Raw genomic sequence first — 24,287 nt, 5'->3', positions numbered from 1 at the left:
TTCCCTAACATCTCTGAGATATGTTTTCCTCAGCTAAAATAGCATCTGCCTCCCGGTGTTGGGAGGATTGACTGAGATTCCACATATAATGTGTTTAGCAAAGTGCTGGGCACTTGGTAGGTGCCCAGCAACCAAGACACCACATGGAAAAACAGCTTTCTCTCTCCTCGCCTCACTTTTCATATTGAACAAAAGCGACACGGGTCTCTATCTCAACCTATCCAATTCAGAATTGTTGGCAGCTTAGACACTTTGAAGGACTTCCCTGATGGCTCAGGCAGTAAAGCATCTGTCTACAATGAGGGAGACCTGGGTTCGATCCCTGGGTTGGGAAGATTCCCCTGGAGAAGGAAATGGCAATCCACTCCAGTACTATTGCCTGGAAAATCCCATGGACAGAGGAGCCTGGTAGGCTACAGTCCATGGGGTTGCAAAGAGTCGGACACAACTGAGCGACTTCACTTTAGACACTTTGAGACAAAAAGGAGAGAAAGGGAGAGAGAAATGGTATGCCTGCTGGATAAATGATGTCTACAAATAAAAAGGGCAGGGAGGAATAAGCAACATGGTCAGGAGAACCAGCTATTTACTGCCTCTTAAATAGCTCTAGCAGAGGCAGCCAAACCTGAACCCTCCGTGTGTTAAGAGCTCAGGACCTGGCCTCTCTTAAAACCAGCACTTAGAGGTTGCCCTGCAGGCTGGCGAGTGGACGGTCGCAGATTGCAAAATGCTCTAGAATGTCATGAGTTCACCCTGAACTTCCCTTCAGCTCTTTTAAAATAAAGAATTATAGATACTGGAAAATTTTATCCAGCGTGGATAGTGGAGAGCTGTGTACATTTCACTAGCAGGTGATGTTTTTAAAAGATGATTTCTCCAATCGAGTTCCAGTAGCCAAGCATCTGACAAGTCATGGAATATCCTGACTCACCCCTACTTCCTGGAACTCTATCTTGACCCTCCATAAACCCACACCTCCCTCCCCTGATGGCCAAGATGGCCAGGCCAATGTGCAGTGTACCTTGGCTTTGGGATCTTGCTTATACTTTGCAACAGAGCTTTCTAGGTTGGGGCAGCTCTAGGGGTTCTTAGGAGGTCCCTTGGGGACCTGGAGTGACAGTTGAGACAGACAAACTTTAGGCTCCCCTCTCTACCCCCACCCTCACTTTGATTCCAAAGACAGTGCAGTATAGTGGTTACCAAGGCTTGGCTGCAGGAGCTGGGTTACACCTAAATGACCTCCTCCTTGGGCTTCCCTTGTGGCTCATCTGGTAAAGAATCCACTTGCAATGTGGAAGACCTGGGTTCAATCTCTGGGATGGGAAGATACCCTGGAGAAGGGAAGGGCTACCCACTCCAGTATTCTGGCCTGGGGAATTCCATGGACTGTATAGTCCATGGGGTCGCAAAGAGCCAGACACAGCTGAGTGACTTTCACTTTCACTTTTCACCTTGCTTAGCCACTTACTCGTTGTGTGACCTCAAGAAGGGCTTTCACCATTCTCTGCCTTTCTTTCTTCATTTACTTTGTAAAATAGGCTACATGATCCAGGACCTCGAGTTGAGGATGGGATAAGAAAACTCAAGAGTGTAGCAGAGTAACTGGCATGTACTAAATGCTCAACAAATACGTTAGCTATAGGAGATTTTATGGCTTCCCTGGTGACTCAGCAGTGAAGAATCCACCTGCAGTGCAGGAGGTACAGCAGACTTGTGTTCAGTCCCTGTGTTGGGAAGATCCCCTGGACGAGGGCATGGAAACCCACTCCAGTACTCTTGCCCTGGGAAATCCCATAGACAGAGAAGCCTGGCGGGCTACAGTCCATGGGGCTGCAAGCAGTCAGATACGACTTAAGCCACTGAGCACAAGCACAAGGAGATTTTATTTGACGGAAAAAAAAATTTTTTTAAGGTACAAAATGCTGATCTTGGGTATTAACATCCAGATACTCAGAGAGAGAGGTATCTGGGTTCCAGGGGGGCTTTTCTTAAGTAAGATTCCTATTCCAGGTATAGGAATCTTTGAGATAGGATCTTTGAGATCAAAGAGAGTCTCAGAATTTCTAAATCAAAATCAAATAATGAAATATAAAATCATCAGAAAGCCTAAGGTGAGCCCCGTGGCGGTGGTCATACCCCAGCACACTCCCAAGGACAGACCTCACTGCCAGCCACCTCCAGCCTCTCCCGCACACGTCTGAGCCTTTGGGCAGCTGTGGCCTGGGACGGCTTAGGGCCTGGTGCTCTCTGTCCTTTCTAACCACATGCTCGTGGCCTCAGCTTTTGGATGATACCCAGCCAGCCTTCTCATCTCTTCCCCATCCAGTTTCTCACACTGCTCCAGTCTCTTTTATCTTTTTTTCCATCTCATGGTCTAAATCACTCCACAGGCTTAGAAGGAAAGTCAAGAAAGACTATTGGATGGGGCTAGACCAACTCTGGAGGGAAACCTAGAAGCCATATATCATTTCAGGTCCCTCCTCGTAAAGTCCTTCCTTTCAGTGACAAACCACAATTGACGGTGCCCTGTGCTACCTAGTCCATTCACTGGCCCTCTTCAGTACTGCTGCAGGCAAAAGACTTTCCCAGGTTCCGATGCTAATAAATCATGCTAATTACAGTCCAGGCTGGCTAACTCAGGTCTCCTCCGACCCAGACTGTCTGCCTCCATCTCGCTGGGTCCTTGGGTTCCTTTGTTCTGCATGTCCCTCAGTTAGACTGAGGCCCTGGTGGAGACAGCGTCATTTCCCCAAGAACAAATGTTGTCCCCAAATAATAACTAATTACAAGTGACACAGGGAATTGTTGATCTGAATTGTCATCCAGATCACTGGGCTAAGTTTCTCTCAGCCCATGCATCATTTCTCTTCCATTTCACAGCAAGCTTCCTAAAAGATAGACACTATTATTATTCCTGTTTTACAGATGAATGAAGCTGAAGTCCAGAGAGGTTAGGAAACTTTACTAGGATTGCACAGCTAACAAGTGGAGGAAATGCAATTAACATAGTGGTATGGAGTGACCCCAATATTAACAAGTACATGTTAATATTTAACATTAATGGTATTGAATGAGCACTTACTCTCTGCCTGTCCTGTTCCAAGCACTTTCCATGCATTGATTCACTTAATCTTTGTAACAGCCTGGAGAGGCAGATCCTATTATTCCCATTTTGCTAACAAGTTCTGGGAGGCAGGCCCCCTAAGTGTGAGATCACACACACTTCCAGCTTTAAGGGAGAATTCAAATAACAAGCTCCAGAAAAGTAATTTTTCAAGGAGCCTTGTGGTGTTAAGGAGGAGAAGCCATCTAGTACCTTCCCCTTAACTCCCAGCAGAGCAGCACTGCTTTTTTCCAGATAAACTTCAATTTGAAGAAAATACTATTCAGCTAAAAATAAAAAATAAAAATTCTGCCTCTACCAACCCCAAATTCCCAGTCCATCCCTCTCCCTCCCCAGACTATTACATTTAGATTGGATAAACAACAAGATGGTACTGTATGCACAAGAAACTATGTCCAATCTCCTGGGATAAACCAAGATGGAAAAGGATATTTTTAAAAGAATGCGTATATATGCAAAACTGAGTCACTTTGGGCTTCCCTGGTGGCTGATGGTAAAGAATCTGCCTGCAATGAGGGAGACCTGGGTTCGATCCCTGGGTCAGGAAGATCCCCTGGAGAAGGGAATGGCAACCCACTCCAGTATTCTTGCCTGGAGAATCCCATGGACAGAGGTTATAGACCACAATGAGCAACTAACACTCTCACTTTAATAGATTAGCATAGCATTGTAAATCAACTATACTTCAATAAATATAAATAAACTCTTAGCATGCCCACTCTAAACAATAGTCTGGAAGGAGACAACTGTCCAGAAGCTTGTCAAGTTCTCCCTCAAAAGTGACCACCAGGAGGGAGCCAGCCTGTGGAAAGAGTTTTAACTGCCCCTCGGAGTGATTTTTAAAAACTAAATAAGTCAGCACTTAAAAATTGTGAGATTTCACATAACAATCTGGGCCTGGCAACACAAGGCCTACCTTCCTGCCTGGCAACAGCCGACTGGCAGAGCTGGGCCACAACTGTCCACTTGGCATGAACTTGCCCATTCTCACGGTCCCCATCAGCAGCCACTTTCGGACATGGGCATCACCTGCTGACCCTGTGGGCATCTGAGTGCACTAGCCCAGCTCTAAAAGCTTAAGCCCTCCCTCTGAATTTGAATGCATCCCAGGGTATAGCATCGTCTCTGAGAACATCACCCCAGAATTGCTGAAAACTCCCTTTAACCCCATAAGTCTTCTTCCCAGTGCAGCTAACCCTTTAAACAAGTGTCCTGACCTAGTTCCAACTTCAAAGGAGCTGGCCAAGCCCGCTGTGTAATCATGGCCTGGGGACCTTTGGATTAAGCCTACCACACATGGGATGTCGTCTGTCCCCAACTGGTAAACACAGGCAGAAGTGGCTCATGGCACAGTTTCTCTGTAAAGTCTAGATTATTTTGTGAATGGTAGACATGTTGAGGAAAACACTTTACATTTCCAGACAGTACAACCTGTTGAAGATAATATATTCTCTGGGTGAATTACCCTGTCTTTTATTTTCTCTGAGTTCATTTCTTCCAAGTAGTAGGATGGTCTTCATGTCATTCAAACAGTGTTATCACCAATCTCTCTATCCTTACTCTGATTTTTCAAACCTAGGTTATATATGTACATTATATATATAAATATATATGTGAAACATAAAATATGTAAATATACATACATACACTGTACTATATAAGTATTTATATAAACTATGTACATATATTTTAATTTAATTATATTTTTATATATGTGCATGCATGCTCAGTCACTCAGTTGTGTCTGACTCTTTGAGACTCCATGGACTGTAGCCCACCAGGCTCCTCTGTCCATGGAATTTTCTAGGCAAGAATATTGGAGGGAGTTGCCATTTCCTAAGAATACTGGAGGGAGTTGTCATTTCCTACTGCAGGGGATCTTCCCCACCCAGGGATCGAACCCACATCTCTTGCTTCTCCTGCATTGACGGGCAGATTCTTGACCACAGCACCACCTGGGAAGCCCCTTCTATGTATATACTGGTCATCCAAATTGTTTAGGCTGTGTGTCCAGTTTGGTCCCTGTCAACCAAGAAGAGGGAGGCAAATATGATGCAAACTTCCCACCTGCAAAGATGGAAGAGTTAGTGGGGCCTAACTCCCTTACTGACCAGCCATGCGGCCTTAGCAGAGTCACGTAACCTCCTGGGCCTTCAGTTTCCTCCCTGTGAAGTTATGATAGCAGCCATCGGGCCCCAGGCTGGTCATTTCACTCCCCAAGCACCCACAGGGGGCTAGGCCAGCTCCCAGCCCACTCAGGTTGAACTAAGCGGAGCTGCACCCGCCCACCTGGGGGAATGGGGAGGGAGGTGACAGGAGGACCCCTGAATCGGGGTGAGGAGGGCTGGCCTCCCTGAGAGGGGCAGTGAGCTGTGCTCTTGAGGATGAGCAGGAAGTAGAAGACAGGCTGATGCCATCCTAAGTGACCAGAAGTGCCTGGGGCTGGAGGCAATGCTGGGGGTGGGGTGGGGACGGACCGAGTGAGGAGGAGGAAGCAGGCCTTCCTCACCGCTGTGAGGACAGGATGGCGCAAACACCCCACAACCAAAAGTCTGCCCAGCATGTTGGCTCTTCGCCCTCCACAGGGCCGAGAACAGCCACTTCTCTCTCCACTCTGGGGGCCGCGGGAGGCACTCAGCCGGTGAGGAGAGCCGCCATGTTGGCCCCGGCCCTGGCCTCCCTCCAGGGGCGGGAGCGGCGCACAAAGCCCGCTCTGTGGGGAGCTTCGGAGCCCAGGGGAAGCAGGCAGAGCCAGCGGTGCCTTCCCAGTGTCCATGACACTTCTCTGAATCCTTCAGGCCTCGCTGGCCTCCAGAAACAACACGGCCATGGCCGTCTCCCAGAGCCAAAGAAAATAACACAGGGGTTGAGGTGAGGAGCGGGGAGGGGCCTGGAGACTTGGCGAACACTCTCCATGGAAAGAAAGAAAGTGTGTCCTCCAAGGGCAGCGCCCAGATAGATACCCCCCCGCGGGGTTCAGCTCAGGACTGGGGCGGAAGAATTGCAAGGTTCATAAAAGTCTCATGGGAATACCAGGGAGGGGGAGGCCCCGGGTTTACTCCAGCCAGAACTCAGCACATGGAAACACAGCCCAGATGGGAAAAGGGCCCCAGATTTTCCAAGGAGATCCTGGAGCCCCACCCCACGACTGATAGGGGTCCCTCCTCATCCAGCAACGTCAACCTCTGCCATCCTGGCCAGATATCAACTCTGATTAAAAACTTAAATTTAAATAAACCTAAAATCTGGGATGCTTTGCTGTAGTGCTTACACCCAGACAAACATCTCGAACATAAAATACAAAAACATAAAATACAAAAAAAGAAAAAAAAAACTATTAAGGGACTAAAAATAACTGCAGGCATGCATACTTGGGGCAAATGGCTGAAAGTGAAAGTTGTTCAATCCTGTCTGACTCTTTGTGACCCCATGGACTGCAGCCCAAGCCCACCAGGCTCCTCTGTCCATGGAATTTTTCAGGCAAGAAAGAGTGTGTAGCCATTCCCTTCTCCAGGGGATCTTCCCGGCCCAGGGATCAAAGCTGTGTCTCCTGCATTGTAGGCAGATGCTTTACTGCCTGAGCCACCAGGGAAGCCCTAAATGATGAACAATAAAATACAAAAAGCCCTAAAATACAAAAAGGCCCAAACCCAACCACCACTTCTGAGGCACCGGAGCAGAAGCAGGGAACCGCGCGTGATTCCTGGGCTCAGCGCCTCCAAGGGGATGGGCAGACCACCTAAACCACCCCTCCAGCCTGACCCACCAATTCACGCCCTCCCTCACCCTACTTGAGAAACCAGGTTAACCCTCCCCCAGCATCTAGCAGGGACACCTGTTTCTTGTTCTCATTCCCTCGTGCTGCAGCACAAGTCATAAGCCTTGCCTGAATTCCTGGTCTGGTCTCTTATCAATTTCTATTGATTAAAGAGTCCAAGGACCCGAATCTATAACAAACCTAGTGTTCAAGTTTGATCTCAGTCCACTTCAAGGTAGGAAAAGAGATTTCTGGAAGGGCTCTGAGTTAGAGGGAGCCTCAGTTTCTTCCTATTACCCATGTGGGAGGATTTGAGGACGCAAAGGTGGTGTAGGTCAGGGCACATAGCAGCCTGACCAACACAAATGGATGCTTAGGGGCAGAGAGGCCATCTCCTGCTAGATATTAGAATTGCCACAGTTCATTTGGTGATAGTGGCAGCAAATTCAGCATTTAAAGAGAGAATCATAACAGCCTCGCTGCCATTTACTGTGGGGTCTAACTGATGAGAGATACTCTGTCATCCACACAGCCTGAGCCAGTCACCTCTTCCTGGCTCTGCCTGCTGCTTTCTCCTCAGCCCTCTCCTTCTCTCTGGCTCTCCGCTGGCGTCCAATTCTCCTTCCATATTTCATCTCTTCTCTGTACTGACCTCTGAACACCAGCATGATAGAATGGGAAGAGCACTGGCTTTCGAGTTCAGACTGGAGTTCATATCCCAACTCTGCCCACCACTGGCTGTGGGACCTTCAGCAGGTCCTCTGTGAACCTCGGATTCCTCCTGGGGGACAGAAACCAAACCTCCTATTCATGATGAATCCTTAGCTCACAACTTGTTGTTTCACACATAGTAGGTGTTCAGGGATAATCTTTGTTGTTGTTAAGTTGCTAAGTCATGTCCATTTCTTGGCAACCCCATGGACTGCAGCACACCAGGCTTCCCTGTCCTTCACTGTCTCCTGGAGTTAACTCAAGCTCTTATCCATTGAGTCAATGATGCCATCCTACCAGCTCATTCTCTGTCAACTGCCTTCTGCTCCTGCCCTCTTTCCCAGCATCAGGGTCTTTTCCAATGAGTCGGCTATTCACATCAGGTAACCAAAGTATTGGAGTTTCAGCTTCAGCATCAGTCCTTCCAATGAATATTCAGGGTTGATTTCCTTTAGGATTGACCAGTTTGATCTCCTTGCTGTTCAAGTGACTCTCAAGAGTCTTCTCCAGCACCACAGTTCAAAAATATCAATTCTTTGGTACTCAGTCTTCTTTATGGTCCAACTCTCACATCTGTACATGACTACTGGATAACCACCATTGCTTTGACTATATGGACCTTTGTCATCAAAGGTGCTTAATGATAATAATAGCACTAAAAATCTTCTAGACTGTTTTCTAAGTACTTTTATATATATTAACTCATTTAATCCACAGAACAACCCTATGATGTAGGGGCTGTCATTATGCCCATTTTACTGATGAGAAAACTGAAGCTTTTTGAATGAATGAACAAGTACCATGGTAATTGCAAGATTTGTCAAAGTGCCTGATCAAGGACCTGGTCCCTCAGCTCTTCCACACCTGATCCATCAACCTTTTAGTTTCTCCTGGCATTGGGACAGTCTGTTGAGCACCCATCTCTGCCCCTGGGTCAGCACAACCACCTCTCAGTCTCTTGGACAGGATGGTGCCCACCTCTGTCTGGGGGCATAGGGAGCTTCAGTGAAGGAGTGAAGGGGATCTGACCTTGGGATAGAAATTCCTCAAAACACCGCCAAAACACAAGAACGGCAATACAACCAACACTTCCACCTCCCCCATCCCCTAGAGAAGCCTGCTCCGGTGATCCATGGTCTGCCAAACACTTGGGCAACATCTCAGCAACCCAAGATGGCCAGAGACAATATACAAACCAGTAGCTAGTGTGGGGCAGCTGTCCATAAAAGCAGAGGGAATCAAATCCGCTTCAAATGGTGCCTGGAACACCACAGGTATTGAATAAATATTGATCAATAATTTTCTCTGTGCCATGTAGTCTATATACATTAACCACAAACTCCAGAACAGCCCTGTGAGTGGAGCATATTATCCCCATTTTGCATATAAGGAAACTGAGGTTTAAATATCTGTGGACCTTGCCCAAGTAGAAAGCCATGGAACCAGGATTAAAACCCAGGCTTATCAGGCTCTAAAGTCTATACTCTTGATGTCATGTTGTTTGAAACCAAATACCTGAAGGGACTTTTTCTTTCCTTCTCCTATAGTGACCCCCCTTCAAGGTACTCCCAAGCCATAATCAGGTTTCTTATTCCTCTCATTCCCTCATTCCCAATAAGTCTACACACAGGATGCCTCTGGTTTTCACTGCAGGATAGAAAGTTACTAGGGTCCCAGAAAAACACCCCAGGACTGGAGGCCCTGTTGACTCACTGGACAGAGGATGAGGATGTTAACAAAATCAGAGCCTCCTCCGGGGGGCTTCTAATCCTCTCCCAGCTGTCATCTCTCACTTGTCTCTTCTTGGTGCAGCTTGCGACTCCTACTGGACATCCGTCCACCCCGAATACTGGACGAAGCGCCACGTCTGGGAATGGCTCCAGTTCTGCTGTGACCAGTACAAGCTGGACGCCAACTGCATCTCTTTCTGCCATTTCAACATCAGTGGCCTGCAGCTGTGCGGCATGACACAGGAGGAGTTCATGGAGGCGGCCGGCGTCTGTGGGGAGTATCTGTACTTTATCCTCCAGAGCATCCGCTCACAAGGTCAGTGTCCAGAGCGTGGGGCCTCAAGGACAGGGGCGAGGGATTGGGACCAAATGACCTCTGAGGTCCTGCCCCACCATAGGACTCACGTGGCGATATTTTATTAACTACAACTGTTAACCCAGATCCTCTACTAACCAGACCTTTCCATACCTAGAAGTTCTAGCACGCTAGAATCAGAGATTGGAGGAAAAGCAGAGTGAGTACCAAGGAAGTAAGTTGAGTCCATTTTTAAAAAAATGAGAAAGAAAGAAAAAGAAAACTAAAACATCTTCAGGGATTGCCCAGGAACCAGGCCGATACAAAATATTATGTTCATAAAGATTGGTAGCCATGAAAAGTGGACAGAAAGAGACTTGGCTTGACCTTTCATTAAGCAGCAGAAGAAAATTAACTAGACTCTTTACCTTCCCTATTTCCAGGCAGGCTCAACTAATTGCAATTTCATCACATTCCTAATGGTCAAGGATCAATTGGCCGCAAGGTGGCGATAGTATCTTTATTTAACACATGCTAAGTCACTTCAGTGGTGTCCGACTCTGTGCGACCCCATAGATGGCAGCCCACCAGGCTCCCCCGTCCCTGGGATTCTCCAGGCAAGAACACTGGAGTGGGTTGCCATTTCCTTCTCCAGTGCATGAAAGTGAAAAGTGAAAGTGAAGTCGTTCAGTCGTATCCGACTCTTAGCGACCCCATGGACTGCAGCCTACCTGGCTCCTCCATCCATGGGATTTTCCAGGCAAGAGTACTGGAGTGGGGTGCCATTGCCATAACATGCCCTGAAAGGGGGTCTTCCCTACTAGCTCAGTTGATAAAGAATCTGCCTGCAATGAGGGAGACCCCAGCTCGATTCTTGGGTAGGGAAGATCCCCTGGAGAAAGGATAGATTACCCACTCCAGTATTCTTGGGCTTCCCTTGTGGCTCAGCTGGTAAAGAATCCACCTGCAGTGTGGGAGACCCCGGTTCGATTCCTGGGTCGGGAAGATCCCCTGGAGAAGGGAAAGGCTACCCACTACAGTATCCTGGCCTGGAGAATTCCATGGACAGTATAGTCCATGGGATCACAATGAGTCGGACATGACTGAGCAACTTTCATTTCATGCCCTGAAAGGGGCTTCCCAGGTGATGCTAGTGGTAAAGAAGACTCTTGCCTATACAGGAGACGTAAGAGAGGGGAGTTCAGTCCTTGGGTTGGGAAGATCCCCTGGAGGAGGTCATGGCAATCCACTCCAGTACTCTTGCCTGGAGAATCCCATGGAGAGAGGAGCCTGGTGGGCTATCCATGGGGCTGCACAGAGTCAAACATGACTGAAGAGACTTAGCATGCACACACATGCCCTGAAAGAGTAGAATGTATATGGACAGATTTTTTAAATCCGGAAAGGTTTTTTGAGAACATATAATTCTATTTTCCCATATCACAGATAAAGGGACTGAGGACCCAAGTGGTTAAGTAACTTCTCCAAGGTCACACAGAAAACAAGGCTGATTCGTGGAAAGTCAGTACAAAGCAAGGGCTTCGAGATCAAAAAGACCTTTGTTCCTACCCTGGCTCTAATACGTCAGAGCCACAGGACCTCTGGCACAGGGTTAAACCTCTGTGAATCTCCATTGTCTCACCTCTAGGGTGGGGTAATGATACACACATCCTCAGCCTTCTTGACAGGATTCAGTGAAACATTACCTGGCATAAGCAGATAAGGAAGCAAATACAGTGAATGACACCTGCTTTTGTCATAATGAATATAACCAAGAAGAAAACATAATTTAATAAATAAAGGAAACATATTTCAGCTCCATTTAAGGAGACATTTCTAAAAGCACCTTCTTTGGTTTCATGTATGGCCAGGTCCCTTCACTGTTCACTGAAACTGTAACAGCATTGTTAATTGGTTATACTCCAATACAAAATGTTCTTGGCGTTAAAAAAAAATCAAATTAAAAAAAAATAAAAAGGCTGTTTCAAAGTTATCATAGGTAGGAGGCTCCCCATCACTGGAGGTAATCAAACAACCTAATGGTCCCTTGCTTGATGGAGGTGCTGTGACAGGGATTCCTATTTGGGGAGAAACCCAAAGAGGACCTTCCAGCTCTGAGATTCTTTGCCCCCACCTTGATCTCCCCCATCAGGAGTGCCTAAGGGCACAAAAGCCCAGGACGGGGGCCCTCAGGCACTGCTTGGCTTCTGCCCTAGGAACCATGGCCTCTTGAGGGCAAGGAAGGGCCAAACAGGCCTGCCGTCCCTTGATTTCCAGTCCGTACGTGACTATTGCCAGTGCCAGTGACCTACCAGGGTCAGTGGTCCGCACAGAATGGGCTTCCAGGAAACAAGGCAAGTCTGAGCAAATCACAGAGGCTCAGGGAGGAGGTAGGCTCCATTCGGAACCCTTCCAAGGGAACAGCCTTGCACAAGATTGCCAGGACCACAGAGAAGAGTAGCCCATCTAGGAGAAGATGCAGCTTGGCACTGCCAGCCTCAGTCAAAGGTCAAGTCAATCACGTTTGTCTTCAGGCCCCTGCAGGTCCTGTGCTGGGATCTCCCCTCTGGGGCCTTTCTGTTCCAGGCAATTGTTACATCAAAACATATCTGTCCCTGGTCCCATCACCTCAAGGTCTGTGCAAAATGGATAAGTGAAAAACCAGCTGGTTTTTAAACAGGCCACAGGTTGCCTCTTTTATTCTAAAGGATCCTAGGAGCCACAAAGCCACCCCCCATGATGGTCTTTCAGGCAGTCTGCAGGCCAGGACGGTTATCGTGTTGAGCAGTGAGATTACCCCATCAGCCTGCTCAGTTCTTAGATCTCTATTCACTGTTGCTTGGGTGGGAGTGTGTAAAGTGTATTGAAATGCAGGTACTGTGACCAAAGTTTCCAGTGTCCCAATCTGCCCAGGACATAGTGTCTTCACCTGTTATCCTGTTTTTTATCCTCAAAAAAGTCCTTGTTTGGTCTATAAGTTATATGTTAAACTGGTTATTACCTAGGTTAGGCCTTGCATGTGTATATGCGTGCTAAGTCACTTCAGTCGTGTCTGACTCTGTGCAACCCTGTAGACTGTAGCCTGCCAGGTTCCTCTGTCCATGGGATTCTCCAGGCAAGAATACAGGAGTGGGTTGCATGCTCTCCACCAGAGCATCTTCCCGACCCAGGTTTCGAACTCACATCTCATGTCTCCTGCATTGGCAGGCAGGTTCCTTACCTCTAGCACCACCCGAGAAGGCTGGTTTAGGCCTTATATGACCCCACAGATTGGGGCTCTGACAGAAAAGGGCACAGACCAAGTTTTAGCAGGGAGAGGAGTCAAAGGGGGTCTCTCTGCCCAGTGTGTGGTCTGGCTCCACAGGTACTGTAGTGGGATTTAAGGGCCCAGAATCAGAGGGACCCTGGCCCTGAGCGCGGGGTCGGTGGGAAGGGAGGAGGAAGGAGGCAGCTCCCCAGCACAGGACAGGAAGATCCCCCGGCAACCCCGCCTGTTCTTGGGAAGAAGGAACAGTGTATGGCTGACCAGAACCAGTCATTCTGAGAACCAGCGGCTCTAGGAGTCAGCAGTCACAGCTATGCCCTGTTCCTGTCTTCTCAGTAAACGGAAACTGGCCCTCACGTTGGACGCCACGTTAGAAAATGGATGTCCTCTGGCCTATGGTGCTGCGTGAAAATGTGATCTGAAAGTCCTGATCCAGTCCCAACCTCACCCCCCTCCTTCAGAGGAGAACAGCAGTCTCCAGACCCCTCTTTGAATCCTCATGTCGGGTTTCTTAAGGCCTCCTGTGTCCATTCTCATGTCCATTGTAGACCAGCATGTCACACGTGTTCAAATCCCCGAGGGATCAGAGGTCACATCCCAGATCATAGACGGCGCCAACAGGGTGGTCAGGGTGGTTTTGTCACGTGTTGCCGGGAAGGAACACAAGCCTGGAGGCTGGGTGACTGGCAAGTCTGCACAAGGGTCGATGACTCAGACCAGTGCAGAGCTCAGGCCTCCCGACCCCAAGCCAGGACTCGCTCCCAATAGCCACTCAAAACATTCTAGAAGCTGCTGGGAGGCCTGGCCCAGGACTCTCCCGGGGTGACCTTTAAAAACAAAGAGGTTGCGGGATTCCCTGGTGGTCCAGTAGTTAGGACTCAGCGCTTTCACTGCTGGGGCCCTGATTTGATCCCTGGTTGGTGAACTAAGACTGCATAAGCTGTGCAGTGGCCAAAAAAGTACCAGGAGGTTGTATCTCTCAGGAGTGGCTTTGGGGTGGCCCTGTAAGGGCCAGGTGGTCTCCAAGTTTCCTTGTGAAATAAAACTACCCCGCAGAGGATAAAATCACTCCCCTTCTCCCCAGCACCTCCCCTTCTGGCCTGGCCACAGAAACCAGGGTTGTATACCATGGTTAATGGATTTCTTTTTCTTTCCCAGGTTACTCCTTTTTTAATGATCCTGATGAGACCAAGGCCACCCTCAAAGACTGTAAGTAACCAAGTTCACGCTGCTGTGCCATGGCTGTTGTAGCGCACAGGGGCTCGATGGTTCTTGTAGGACTTCACTCAAAGGCTGATAACCTGAAACGGTGGGAGACGAAGAGAAGATGGCAGGAGCAACATGGTGGAGCATGGGGCTTGGGTCTGTGGCTTCTTTATCCTCCCCCAGACTCAATTTCTTTGTCTATAAAATGGTCAGACCCTCGCTGGGTCATGATGAGTTCAAGTAACAGTGCATATAAAGTGCCTAACCTATGCCAGCAGCCTAGTTGCTCCAAATACTGGTACCCATTAGCAGTAAAAAATCATAATTACAAATTACCAACCATTAGAGGCCTTGTGGTTGATAATGTCTAAAAATCAGAGCTCATTAAGCAGATCACATTTATAATTATAAGGCAATGGAGGATCTCAGATGGCCTTGTTGACTGAAAATTAACCCTCGTGGTTTTACTTCTGCAGATGGAGAAGGTTTAGGAAAGGGAACTTTGGAGCCTTCATTTTTTAAAGCTGATGATGATTGCTCTTGGTTACTGAGACCCTCTCAAAGGTCCTGGCCTGGGGACCTTTGAGAGGGGGGGCCTGACCAACCAGGACAAAGTGGCATCCATCTGGGGGTTCAAGCAATGTTCCCATCCATCTTCAATAACTGTAAGATTAAATTCATAGCTACGGTGGCCGTTTGTGAAACCCTTACTACGTGCCCAGCATGCTGCCAGGCCAAATATTCTATGTACATTGTTAGTTCAGTTCAGTTCAGTCTCAGTTGTGTCTGACTCTGCAACGCCATGGACTGCAGCACACCAGGCTTCCCTGTCCATCGCCAACTCCCGGGGCTTGCTCAGATTCATGTCCATCGAGTTGGTGATGCCATCCAATCATCTCATCTTCTCGTCCCCTTCTCCTCCCGCCTTCAGTCTTTCCCAGCATCAGGGTCTTTTCCAGTGAGTCAGTTCTTCCCATCAGGTGGCCAAAGTACTGGAGCTTCAGCTTCAGCACCAGTCCTTCCAATGAATATTCAGGACTGACTTCCTTTAGGATTGACTGGTTTGATCTCTTTGCAGTCCAAGAGACTCTCAAGAGTCTTCTCCAACACCACAATCCTCATATATAACTTCACTGTGTATTTTTATTTTTTAATTTTTATTGGAGTATAGTAGCTTTACAGTGCTCTGTTAGTTTCTGCTGTACCACAAAGTGAATCCTCTATATAATCCTCTATATAAAAAAATCCCCTCTTTTATTTTGGATTTCCTTCCCATTTAGGTCACCACAGAGCACTGAGTAGGGTTCCCTGAGCTATACAATGCCTTCTCATTAGTTATTTATTTTATACTCTATCAATAGTGTGTGTATGTCAATCCCCAAATCCCAATTCATCCCATCCCCCGCTCTCCTCCTTTGGTGTCCATATGTTTGAGCTCTACATCTGTGTCTCTACTTCTGTTTTGCAAAAAAGATCATCTATACTAGTTTTCTAGATTCTACACGTATGTGTTAATATATGATATTTGTTTTCCTCTTTCTGACTTATTTCACTCTGTGTGATGATCTCTTGGTCCATCCACATCTCTACCAGTGAGTAACTTCAGTAGATAGTAGCATTATCCCCATTTGCTACTATGGAAACTGGCGGTGCTGGAACTCACAAGTCACAAGTCATTGCGGAACTGAGCTTCCGACTCATCTCCTCAAGGTCTATGCTCTTAAACGCTGCGCTCCGCACCACATGCCCACAGGTGCACACACATGCACGCACGCGTGCCCCCAGACCCTTGTGCTCACTCTGCTGTCCACTCAGTTGAGACCTCGGACTCAGAATTCCTCTGAGTCTGGGCCCAGCGCCACAATGATTCAGAGAACAAGGGATTTTTGACTTACACCCAACAAGCTAGGAAACCGTCAGAAGGGGCCTAAGGGACGCACCCCAGCCCTTCTCCACTTGTTCTCTCCTCTCCCCGGCCCTGCCCCACCTCTGCCTCAGAAGAGCCAGTGAACCAAGCCTGCAGGGCTAGCCTCGCTGCCGGGCACCTCCTGCGTTGGCCCGAGATGCAGCTCTGTGACTGGACTGCTGGCCTTCGGGGACGTGTGCGTGACAAGCTCAGTGTAGACACTACCCCTCCAGTCTCTATCCCAGCTTCTGGAGGACAGTGAGCGTGATTTCAGTCAACGACGGGGAACATATCCTCTGGCCACACTTTACCAGTCTCCAGTTTCAAGGCAAACAAACCTCTCCAAATCCCACAGACAGCAGAGAGCCTGGGCCCTGTTCCCATTGGCCCGTGTCAGGCACAGCCCCGCCACGGAGACACATTCAAGATGAAGGTCAGTGTGAGGCAGGGAGAGCAACCCTCAGACTCTGCGGACCTCTGCAGAGAAGCTTGGGGTGGGGCGGGGTTCACTGTGATGCTACCACCACTGCCGCCTTGGGGAGCTTTGGACGTGGGAACTTCCCTCAACGTGGCCACACAGTGATGGCTTCAGCCCCTCTATCCCCACCCCCAGCCCCACCCCCGAGCCAAGCGGGGCCTCCAGCCTAGTTTACCCTTGACTACCATCAAATCCACTGCTGAGAAGTAGGAATGGATAGAGCAGGACTGTTTATCTCTGGCAAGACCCACAGGTGGAAACGCCCACCATCCCACCCACCTCGCCTCTTGCTGATCAATCCTGTGTCCATCCCATCCAGCCACATGGCTTCTGTCCAAAGCACGTGGAAGAAATCTTAAGAATTAAAAAGGTGACTCTCTTCCACCTGTTCTTGCCATTTGGGCATTTCAGTGAAAGCTGTTGTCCAATCCCCAGTTTATAGTTCACCTTTGTTTATCTTGACCGCTCCATTTGTTTTCTCTCTTCCTGAAAGATTAAATTAAAACAAAGGCCATGCCTGCTCTGTAGGCGACGCCACAGAGCATGGCACCGGATCTGAGAGGAGGGCGAAACCCTTTCTCCATCTTGATCAACTGACCATCAACGCTGCTCACCTCCGTTGACCTCTCTCCACCTGGCAGCATCTCCACTGTCAGCTGATCTCTCCTGAGCGTTGGTTGAGGTTTGGCCTGTGTGCTCAGGCCTGTTTTCCCACAATGATATGATCCTAGGCTATAACGTAGGAAATAGCAGAGGGGAGGCCAAAGGAACCCTGAACACTGAAGTCACGTGTTCATGTCATTGTTCGTTTCAGTGAACCATGCACAGCAGTTACTTGAGCTGAGGGCTCCAATGCCAGAAAATTAGATGTGATCTCAGCTCCGCCGTTAGACAGGCTCCCCAAACGTCTCCAGGGCTCGCTTCTTCCTGTTCAGCTGTCTTCTTGTCCAAGAGCTTTCTTTGTTGGCTCCTGTTATGATCGCAGTGTCGCTCAGCCCCTTCACCACTGCCTCGATCCTTTCACACTACTACAGCATCTTTCTCCACCGCGTTTATCACCAATATGGGTTTGTTCACTGGCTGTTCCCTCCCACTTGGGTCTAAGTCTCTTGAGAGGAGAGACTGGGACCTGTTTCGTGTGGTCCCTCAGGAGCCTGTGAGTGAGGGACCTCCAGTGAGACACCTCTGTCTTCTTATATGTAAAGTGGGGAGAGTAAGAAACATGCATCATAAGGGTGGATGAGATTGGGTGACCACCTAGCCACAGCAGACGTTCAACACATTTCAATGACTATTCATTAAGTATCTGTTGAACAGATACTTGCCATGAGAGACACACTGAAGCAGTAGTTGTGAACAGCCGCTTTGGAACAGAACTGCTTTAGGTCCAAGTCCTCACTCCACCTTCCTTGGTGAAACCCTTAAACTCTCTGGGCTTCAGTTGCTCCTCAGTAAAGGGAAAAAGCAATAATACCTCAAGGGATCTTGGCAAAAATGAAATGAGATGCTGTCTGTGAAGCCCTCACCAAGCACTTGGCATTTAGTAAGCACTCATCTGCTTGCAATGCAGGCACCCAGGTTCGATCCCTGGGTCAGGAAGATCCCCTAGAGAAGGGAATTGCAACCCACTCCAGTATTCTTGCCTGGCAAACCTCGTGGACAGAGGAGCCTAGCGGGCTACAGTTCATGGGGTCACAAAGAGTCGGACACGACTGAGCGACTAACACTTTCCACTTTGAATGAATATCAGCTGTCAGTTCAGGTGACCAACAGCCGACGTGGACCTTTGCAGTAGAGGGATAGTGGGTCCGGTGCTGGACACTGAGGAATGCACAGGTGTTGTGGGACAGAGAAGGGTGGGCTCCAAGAAGCCTTCCTGAAGAGTTTTGTGAGAACAGAGTCGGTTGGGTGGAAGTGGGAGGCAGGGAGCCTGTGCAAAGGCCCTGAGGCGGGAGAGAGTCGAGCCCTGTTGGGACCATCTGACCCAAGAGGAGGGAAGGAGTTGAGGAGCAGCAAGAGATAAACCTGGAGAACCAGGTGGAGGTCTGGGTGTGAAAGGCCTGGCTGACATGGCAGCCTCTGCCCGGGAGACCACAGGGCACCATTGCAGGCTGTCACCCCGCGGAATGACAAGACCCATGGGCATTGAGGCCAGCCACCCTGGGCAGTGGTGCGGTGCACGGGGCACCATTCCCTCCTAGGACAGCATACTTTGTCATTCAGGACTTGTAGCATCGCCTCCTTACAGCAGGGATGGTGAGAACAGTGCAGTACAGTACATGGCTGTGCCACAGCATTTATTGAGCACCTACTGTATGCCCCACACTGTGCTAGGTTCTGGGGATACACATGGGAACACAAATCCCTGCCCTCTAGTAGGGAGAGTCAGCCAGTGAAGAAAATAAATACATAATATGTTCCATGGCGACATATACGGTGGCAAAAAATAGAACTAGGACATGGAGTGTTGAGTAGGGTGAGTGTGTACACTTCCGGCTCAGCCGTCAGAGAGGGCCTCCCCGAAACGGTGACTTTGAGCAAAGATGGAGGTGAGAGCCTAAGCCCCTGGACGCCCCAGGGAAGAGCACTCAGGGCCAAGGGAGCAAGTGCCCCAAGGCAGGAGGTGCCTGTGAGTTTCAGAAGGAGCTGGGAGGCCACTGTGGCTGGAGTGGAGGGAGCAGGTGATGTAGGAATTGGGAGGGGTGGTCTGCTGCCACCTTTTAGATTTGAATCATATACACTTTGTGGGTTTTTTAAAATTTTTTATTTTATTTTTGTGGCTCAAACAATTTATTATTTACACACAAACAGGCAGTTTGGGCAGAGCTCTGCATGGGAGGCTTGCACATCATGCAAGGCGTCCAAGTCCTGCGTTTGAGGAGGGGGAGGGGAGGCCCCGGAGAAGGGAGGTAGGGATGGGAGGGGGAAGGGAGGTGAGAGGGGAGGGGCGGAGGATCCTCTTCCAAGACTCCACTTGCAGGGCTGGCCACTGGACCCAGCTGTGACCTGGTCTGTGACGTCTTCCTGCCAGCCTTGGGAGTCTCAGGGCGTGAATTCTGGGCTCCGTTCGTGGCCCATATTGGAGGTGTGGGGACCGCAGACTCTACCTGTTGACAGGAGAAGGACCACCCCCTGCTAGAAGCCTCTGTGGACATTTAGCTGTGGCTTCTAAATGGAAGGCCAGATTTTTTTATTTTATATTGGAGTATAGTTGATAAACAATGTTGTGTTCAGCAAAGTGACTCAGTTATACCTATGCATGTATCTCTTCTTTTTCAAATTCTTTTCCCATTTGGCTGTTACATAATTATGAAACTATACCCCTGTCTCAGACTGCTGCAGCCTGAGTTCTAATCTAACCCTGCATTGATTTCATGCTTTGCTTTCTGCTCTTCATAAGCTGTAGTCCCTTTGCTTTTCCCTGTGTCCTTTCTGGTCTGTTCTCCACACTAGCCGGAGGGATCTTCTTAACGTGTGGATCTTGTCAAAGTCTTCCGTCTTCACTTGTTGAATAAAATCCCTCGCCATTCTCAGGTGCCCACGTGACTTGTCAGCAGCTAGCTGCCCCCGAGGCAACACCTCCCACCCTCCCTAGCACCCGGAGGTCCCCTGGGCTTTGCACTGCTGCTCCTTCCCTCTGAAACCCTCTCCCACCTCCTGACGTTAGCATGAATGTGTTCCTCTAGGAGACCCGCTCTGCCCACCCCATCTAGATGCAGCAGGAGCTTTCGCCTGCCTCCATTCTCTAATGCCTCCTTCCTTCGTAACACTTACAACAGGGGCGATTCGTGTTTCACTTGTATTTTCCTCGCCCTGTAGTCCTCAGCCTCTACCTGAGCGAGGACCAAGTCTGCCTTGTCTCCAGCTTTCTGTTTCCAGCTCAGAACCTGGAATCTGACACACAGTTGGGCCCCAGTGTTGAATACAAATTCTCCTGAAACCTACTAATTATCCCCAGAACAGCCGGCACCAGTTGTCTCCTGCCACGAAGGTGTCCAATTAATAGCTGCTCATTTGGTGTGACTTGAGGTCTGAATGTGGCCTCTAGATTTCTTCCTGCAGCTGTCAATCACTCTGTTGCAGATGCTGATTCCAGTTGCTTGAAAACAAGTGGCATCAAAAGTCAAGACTGTCACAGTCATAGTCGAACAAGTAAGTATGCTGATGTCGTTTGTCGTTGCTAATTTCTTGAAACCATTCATGAGACAACACCATCTACTTCAATAAGCTTTGAGACCCAGTGTTTGAACAGGACTAGTTATTTCCTGAACAACACAGCAGAGAAACTGATGATTACTTTTGTAAGTGTTATCAAATTTTTCTTTTCCCTTGGAAATGGTAATAGGAGAATTTAAGTAAATGTTTTAGCCAGATTGAATTTGGGTTTTTTTCTCCTGGTCTACTGTGGATTCTTCTCTCAAAGGTACTCAGGATAATAGCAATTCTGTTAGCTTTCCCAGCACTGAGACAGATCTACAGGGTCAATCCTGCTGGGCTTGGGTCTAACCGTTTAACACGTATTAAATCATGATCCTCTAACCTGTGCTATGAGAGAGGTACTCTTACTAACCCATTTGAGAGAGACAATGACTAGAGAGATTTGGTTACAGAGCAAGAAGAGGTAAATCAGGACCCAAACCCAGGCTCCAGAGTCAGTTTTAACGATGATACAATGGAACAACAGAAATACCAGTTTCTCATGAAAAACACACTTGTAGGATTAGTCCAGCCAGATGGTTGTAGCTATGGGGCCTCAGAAGAACCATACTGCTTGTCAGAAAGAAGAATCAAAGCATCATTCGACTGTCACATCGTTAATTCCATAAGAACTGGTCAGGAGTTCCATAGAGCGGGGAAGCTTCATGAACCAGTGTCGCTGGTTGCCGTAAATTTGGTGTCTCTGTGGGTGTTTTGTAACTGTTTTAGCAGAAGAGAACATTTCACAGCTCTGTAAGGCTCCAAGTAGAGTGTTCGGTCATAATTTTGAGACTAACTCCATGCAGGAGCAGTTCTCATGGTTTCATAAGAAGTTGTATGACTTGAAACTTTTTAATTTTTCACTTTTCTTTGCTTCCCTAAAGGCCTCCAGAGTTCTCATCTATGGGAATTTGTGCGAGATCTGCTTCTATCTCCTGAGGAAAACTGCGGCATTCTGGAATGGGAAGATAGGGAACAAGGTATTTTTCGGGTGGTTAAATCAGAAGCCCTGGCGAAGATGTGGGGACAAAGGAAGAAAAATGACAGAATGACGTACGAAAAGCTGAGCAGAGCTCTGAGGTAGGTGAACAGCATGAAATGCCGTGAGTCTGCCAGCACAGTTATATTAAATGGTCAGCCATAGAAAACTGGGCTTCCCAGGGGCACTAGTGTTAAAGAACCTGCTTGCCGACGTAGGTGACGTAAGAGATGCAGGTTCGATCCTGGGGTCGGGAAGATCCCCTGGAGGAGGGCATGGCAACCCATCCCAGTATTCTTGCCTGGAGAATCCCATGGACAGAGGAGGCTACAGCCCAGCGGGTTGCAGAAGAGTCAGACACGACTGAAGCAACAGCACACACATAGAAAATTACAGGGCTCTTTTTACTTGATAACCAAAAGGTCATGAGACTACACTTTGGGACTTAGTTTCAGGTGAGATTAGGGTTTGTAAACTGACACGTCATCCTTGCCCTTCTTGGCAGTGTTCCCAGGGGATCACTCTGAGGCCATCACACACACACACACACACACACACATTTTGAACTGCATGTGGTGAGGTTCAGTCTTCAAGATGTCTGGGAAAGGTTTAAGTGTAAGTTGATAAGAGGGTGTGAAAATACCAGGGCAACCACAGGCTGGCCCCGTCAGCTGAGAGGAACGAGGGGAGAGCTCGTGTTCTGTCGCTTTCCCGGGGTGTGAACCCTCCCTGTGCTTCTCTTCTGCTGTCTTTGCAGGTACTACTATAAAACCGGAATTTTGGAACGGGTTGACCGAAGATTAGTGTACAAATTTGGAAAAAATGCACATGGGTGGCAGGAAGACAAGCTATGATCTGCTCCATCATCCAGCTCATGTAATGGATTTCTGTCTTTTCAAACAATAGATTGCAATAGACATTGGAAAGTCCTTTAAAAAAAAAAAAACACCTGCCAACGTGCTGATAAAATTTCTCCACATCTCCGCTTACGTTTGGACTCAGAGTTGTTGTTGTCTGTTTGGGGGTAATGGCCGCAACCCTTAAGCTATTTTTTTTTTAACCCAAGGGGAGGAGGGAATGACCTTTTGTGGTACCCTGATCGAACATCACTTCCCTAGTGAAGAGTTGCAGAACCACAATGCCCAGTGTCATCGGTGCTGCTCAGAGAAAAAGGATCCAATTCTGCTATTTAGAGGCTCATCTGGTGGTCCCACTCCAAAGGCTCCGAAGTTTTCACATCGGTAACTGTGGCAGCTCACAAAGCAAAAAAAAAAAAAAAAAAAGTGATTAGTTTGTAGTTCACATAGTAGGAGGGGGTCAGATGTGATAAGATAAACAGACAGATTTTAAATCGTTAAAGTCAAATTCCATAGTAAAGTTTCTTAACTGGTAAAGGAGCTAAGCCATCAAGCTGATACATAATTGGATTTAGCATAGTAAACTTTCTTAACCAGAATATCTTTTTAGCCGCTCAGCAAAACCCCCATGGCCATCTATCTGGGCTAACACACTTAAAATTAGGCACATTCTTAATTCTTGCTGAATTTGTTCCCCCTCTTCTCCAGGGTAGGGAGCATCAGATGTGCAAAGGGTTAATCCACAGACGTTTGCATCAGTTTCCAAACCACTACTGTTTCCATGGCTCAAGCTGTCAACACAATAAAATCATAATTCACCGATTCTGTCTGTGAGCAAGACATTAAACCTTTACAGAGCCAGGAATTTCCTGACGGCTCTGTAATAGGCAATTAAACTATGAGTCTCTCCCTTTGTTTTCCTACCTGATGGGTACGCAAGCTCTAAAACGCATATTTCCTTGACAAAAATAGTGACGATGGATTTACACCAGTGAATATTCGTTCACGGGTTAAAGTCTGCACTGATGTTTTCTCATCAGTCACTGGTAGGTGAACCATTAGTGACTCCAGCTAGGTGGACTGTCCCCAGGACCCCTTCCCCAGAGCAGGAAGCTTCATGTGATGAGGCACTGAACCGCAAGATAGACTGAGGGCCTCCATCTTAGAGTTTCACGTCAAAAGTCACTTGTTTTTAAAAAATGTGAATGACTGTAAAATAATCTATTTTTTGGATTCATGTGTTTCCCAGGTGGATACAGTTTATAAACAATGTGAATAAAATATTTAACATGTTACACTGTCTCTGGATTGTTCAGTTTAGCAAGGCTGACTCAGGAAACATTGCTCAGACGCTAAGTTGTGTTCAACTCTTTGTGACCCCATGAACTGCAGCACGCCCTGCTTCCCTGTCCTTCACCATCTCCCGGAATTTGCTCAAACTCATGTCCATTGAGTTGGTGATACCATCCAACCATTTCATCCTCTGTCACCCCCTTCTCCTCTTGCCCTCAATCCTTCCCAGCATCAGGGTCTTTTCTAATGAGTTGACTATTTGCATCAGTTGGCCAAAGTATTGAAGTTTCAGCTTCAGCATCAGTCCATCCAATGAATATCCAGGGTTGATTTCCTTTAGGATTGACTGGTTTGATCTCCTTGCTGTCCAAGGGGCTCTCAAGAGTCTTTTCCAGCACCACAGTCCAAAAGCATCAATTCTTGGGCGCTCAGCCTTCTTTATGTTTCAACGGTTCAACTCTCACATCCATACATGTCTGCTGGAAAAAC

At 48.1% G+C, this 24,287-nt stretch overlaps 1 protein-coding gene across 2 annotated transcripts in view; it reads left to right on the top strand.

Moving 5' to 3' along the window:
• ELF5 (E74 like ETS transcription factor 5) overlaps nucleotides 1–23,800 on the top strand; it is a 33,178-nt gene extending 9,378 nt beyond the window's left edge. For both annotated transcript variants that reach the window (XM_019975846.2, XM_019975847.2), the window contains exons 3-7: nucleotides 9,405–9,638; nucleotides 14,041–14,091; nucleotides 20,556–20,624; nucleotides 21,554–21,749; nucleotides 22,406–23,800. In XM_019975846.2, the coding sequence (XP_019831405.1) occupies nucleotides 9,405–9,638; nucleotides 14,041–14,091; nucleotides 20,556–20,624; nucleotides 21,554–21,749; nucleotides 22,406–22,502 (647 nt within the window). In that variant the 3' untranslated portion in view covers nucleotides 22,503–23,800. The remainder of the gene's footprint in view (nucleotides 1–9,404; nucleotides 9,639–14,040; nucleotides 14,092–20,555; nucleotides 20,625–21,553; nucleotides 21,750–22,405) is intronic.
• The last annotated feature ends 487 nt before the right edge of the window (nucleotides 23,801–24,287 follow it).

Source organism: Bos indicus, chromosome 15 (assembly GCF_029378745.1).
Source record: "Bos indicus isolate NIAB-ARS_2022 breed Sahiwal x Tharparkar chromosome 15, NIAB-ARS_B.indTharparkar_mat_pri_1.0, whole genome shotgun sequence".
NCBI lineage: Eukaryota > Metazoa > Chordata > Mammalia > Artiodactyla > Bovidae > Bos > Bos indicus.
The sequence above is the reverse complement of the archived record's forward strand: the minus strand, read 5'-3'. Positions and strand labels throughout refer to the sequence as shown.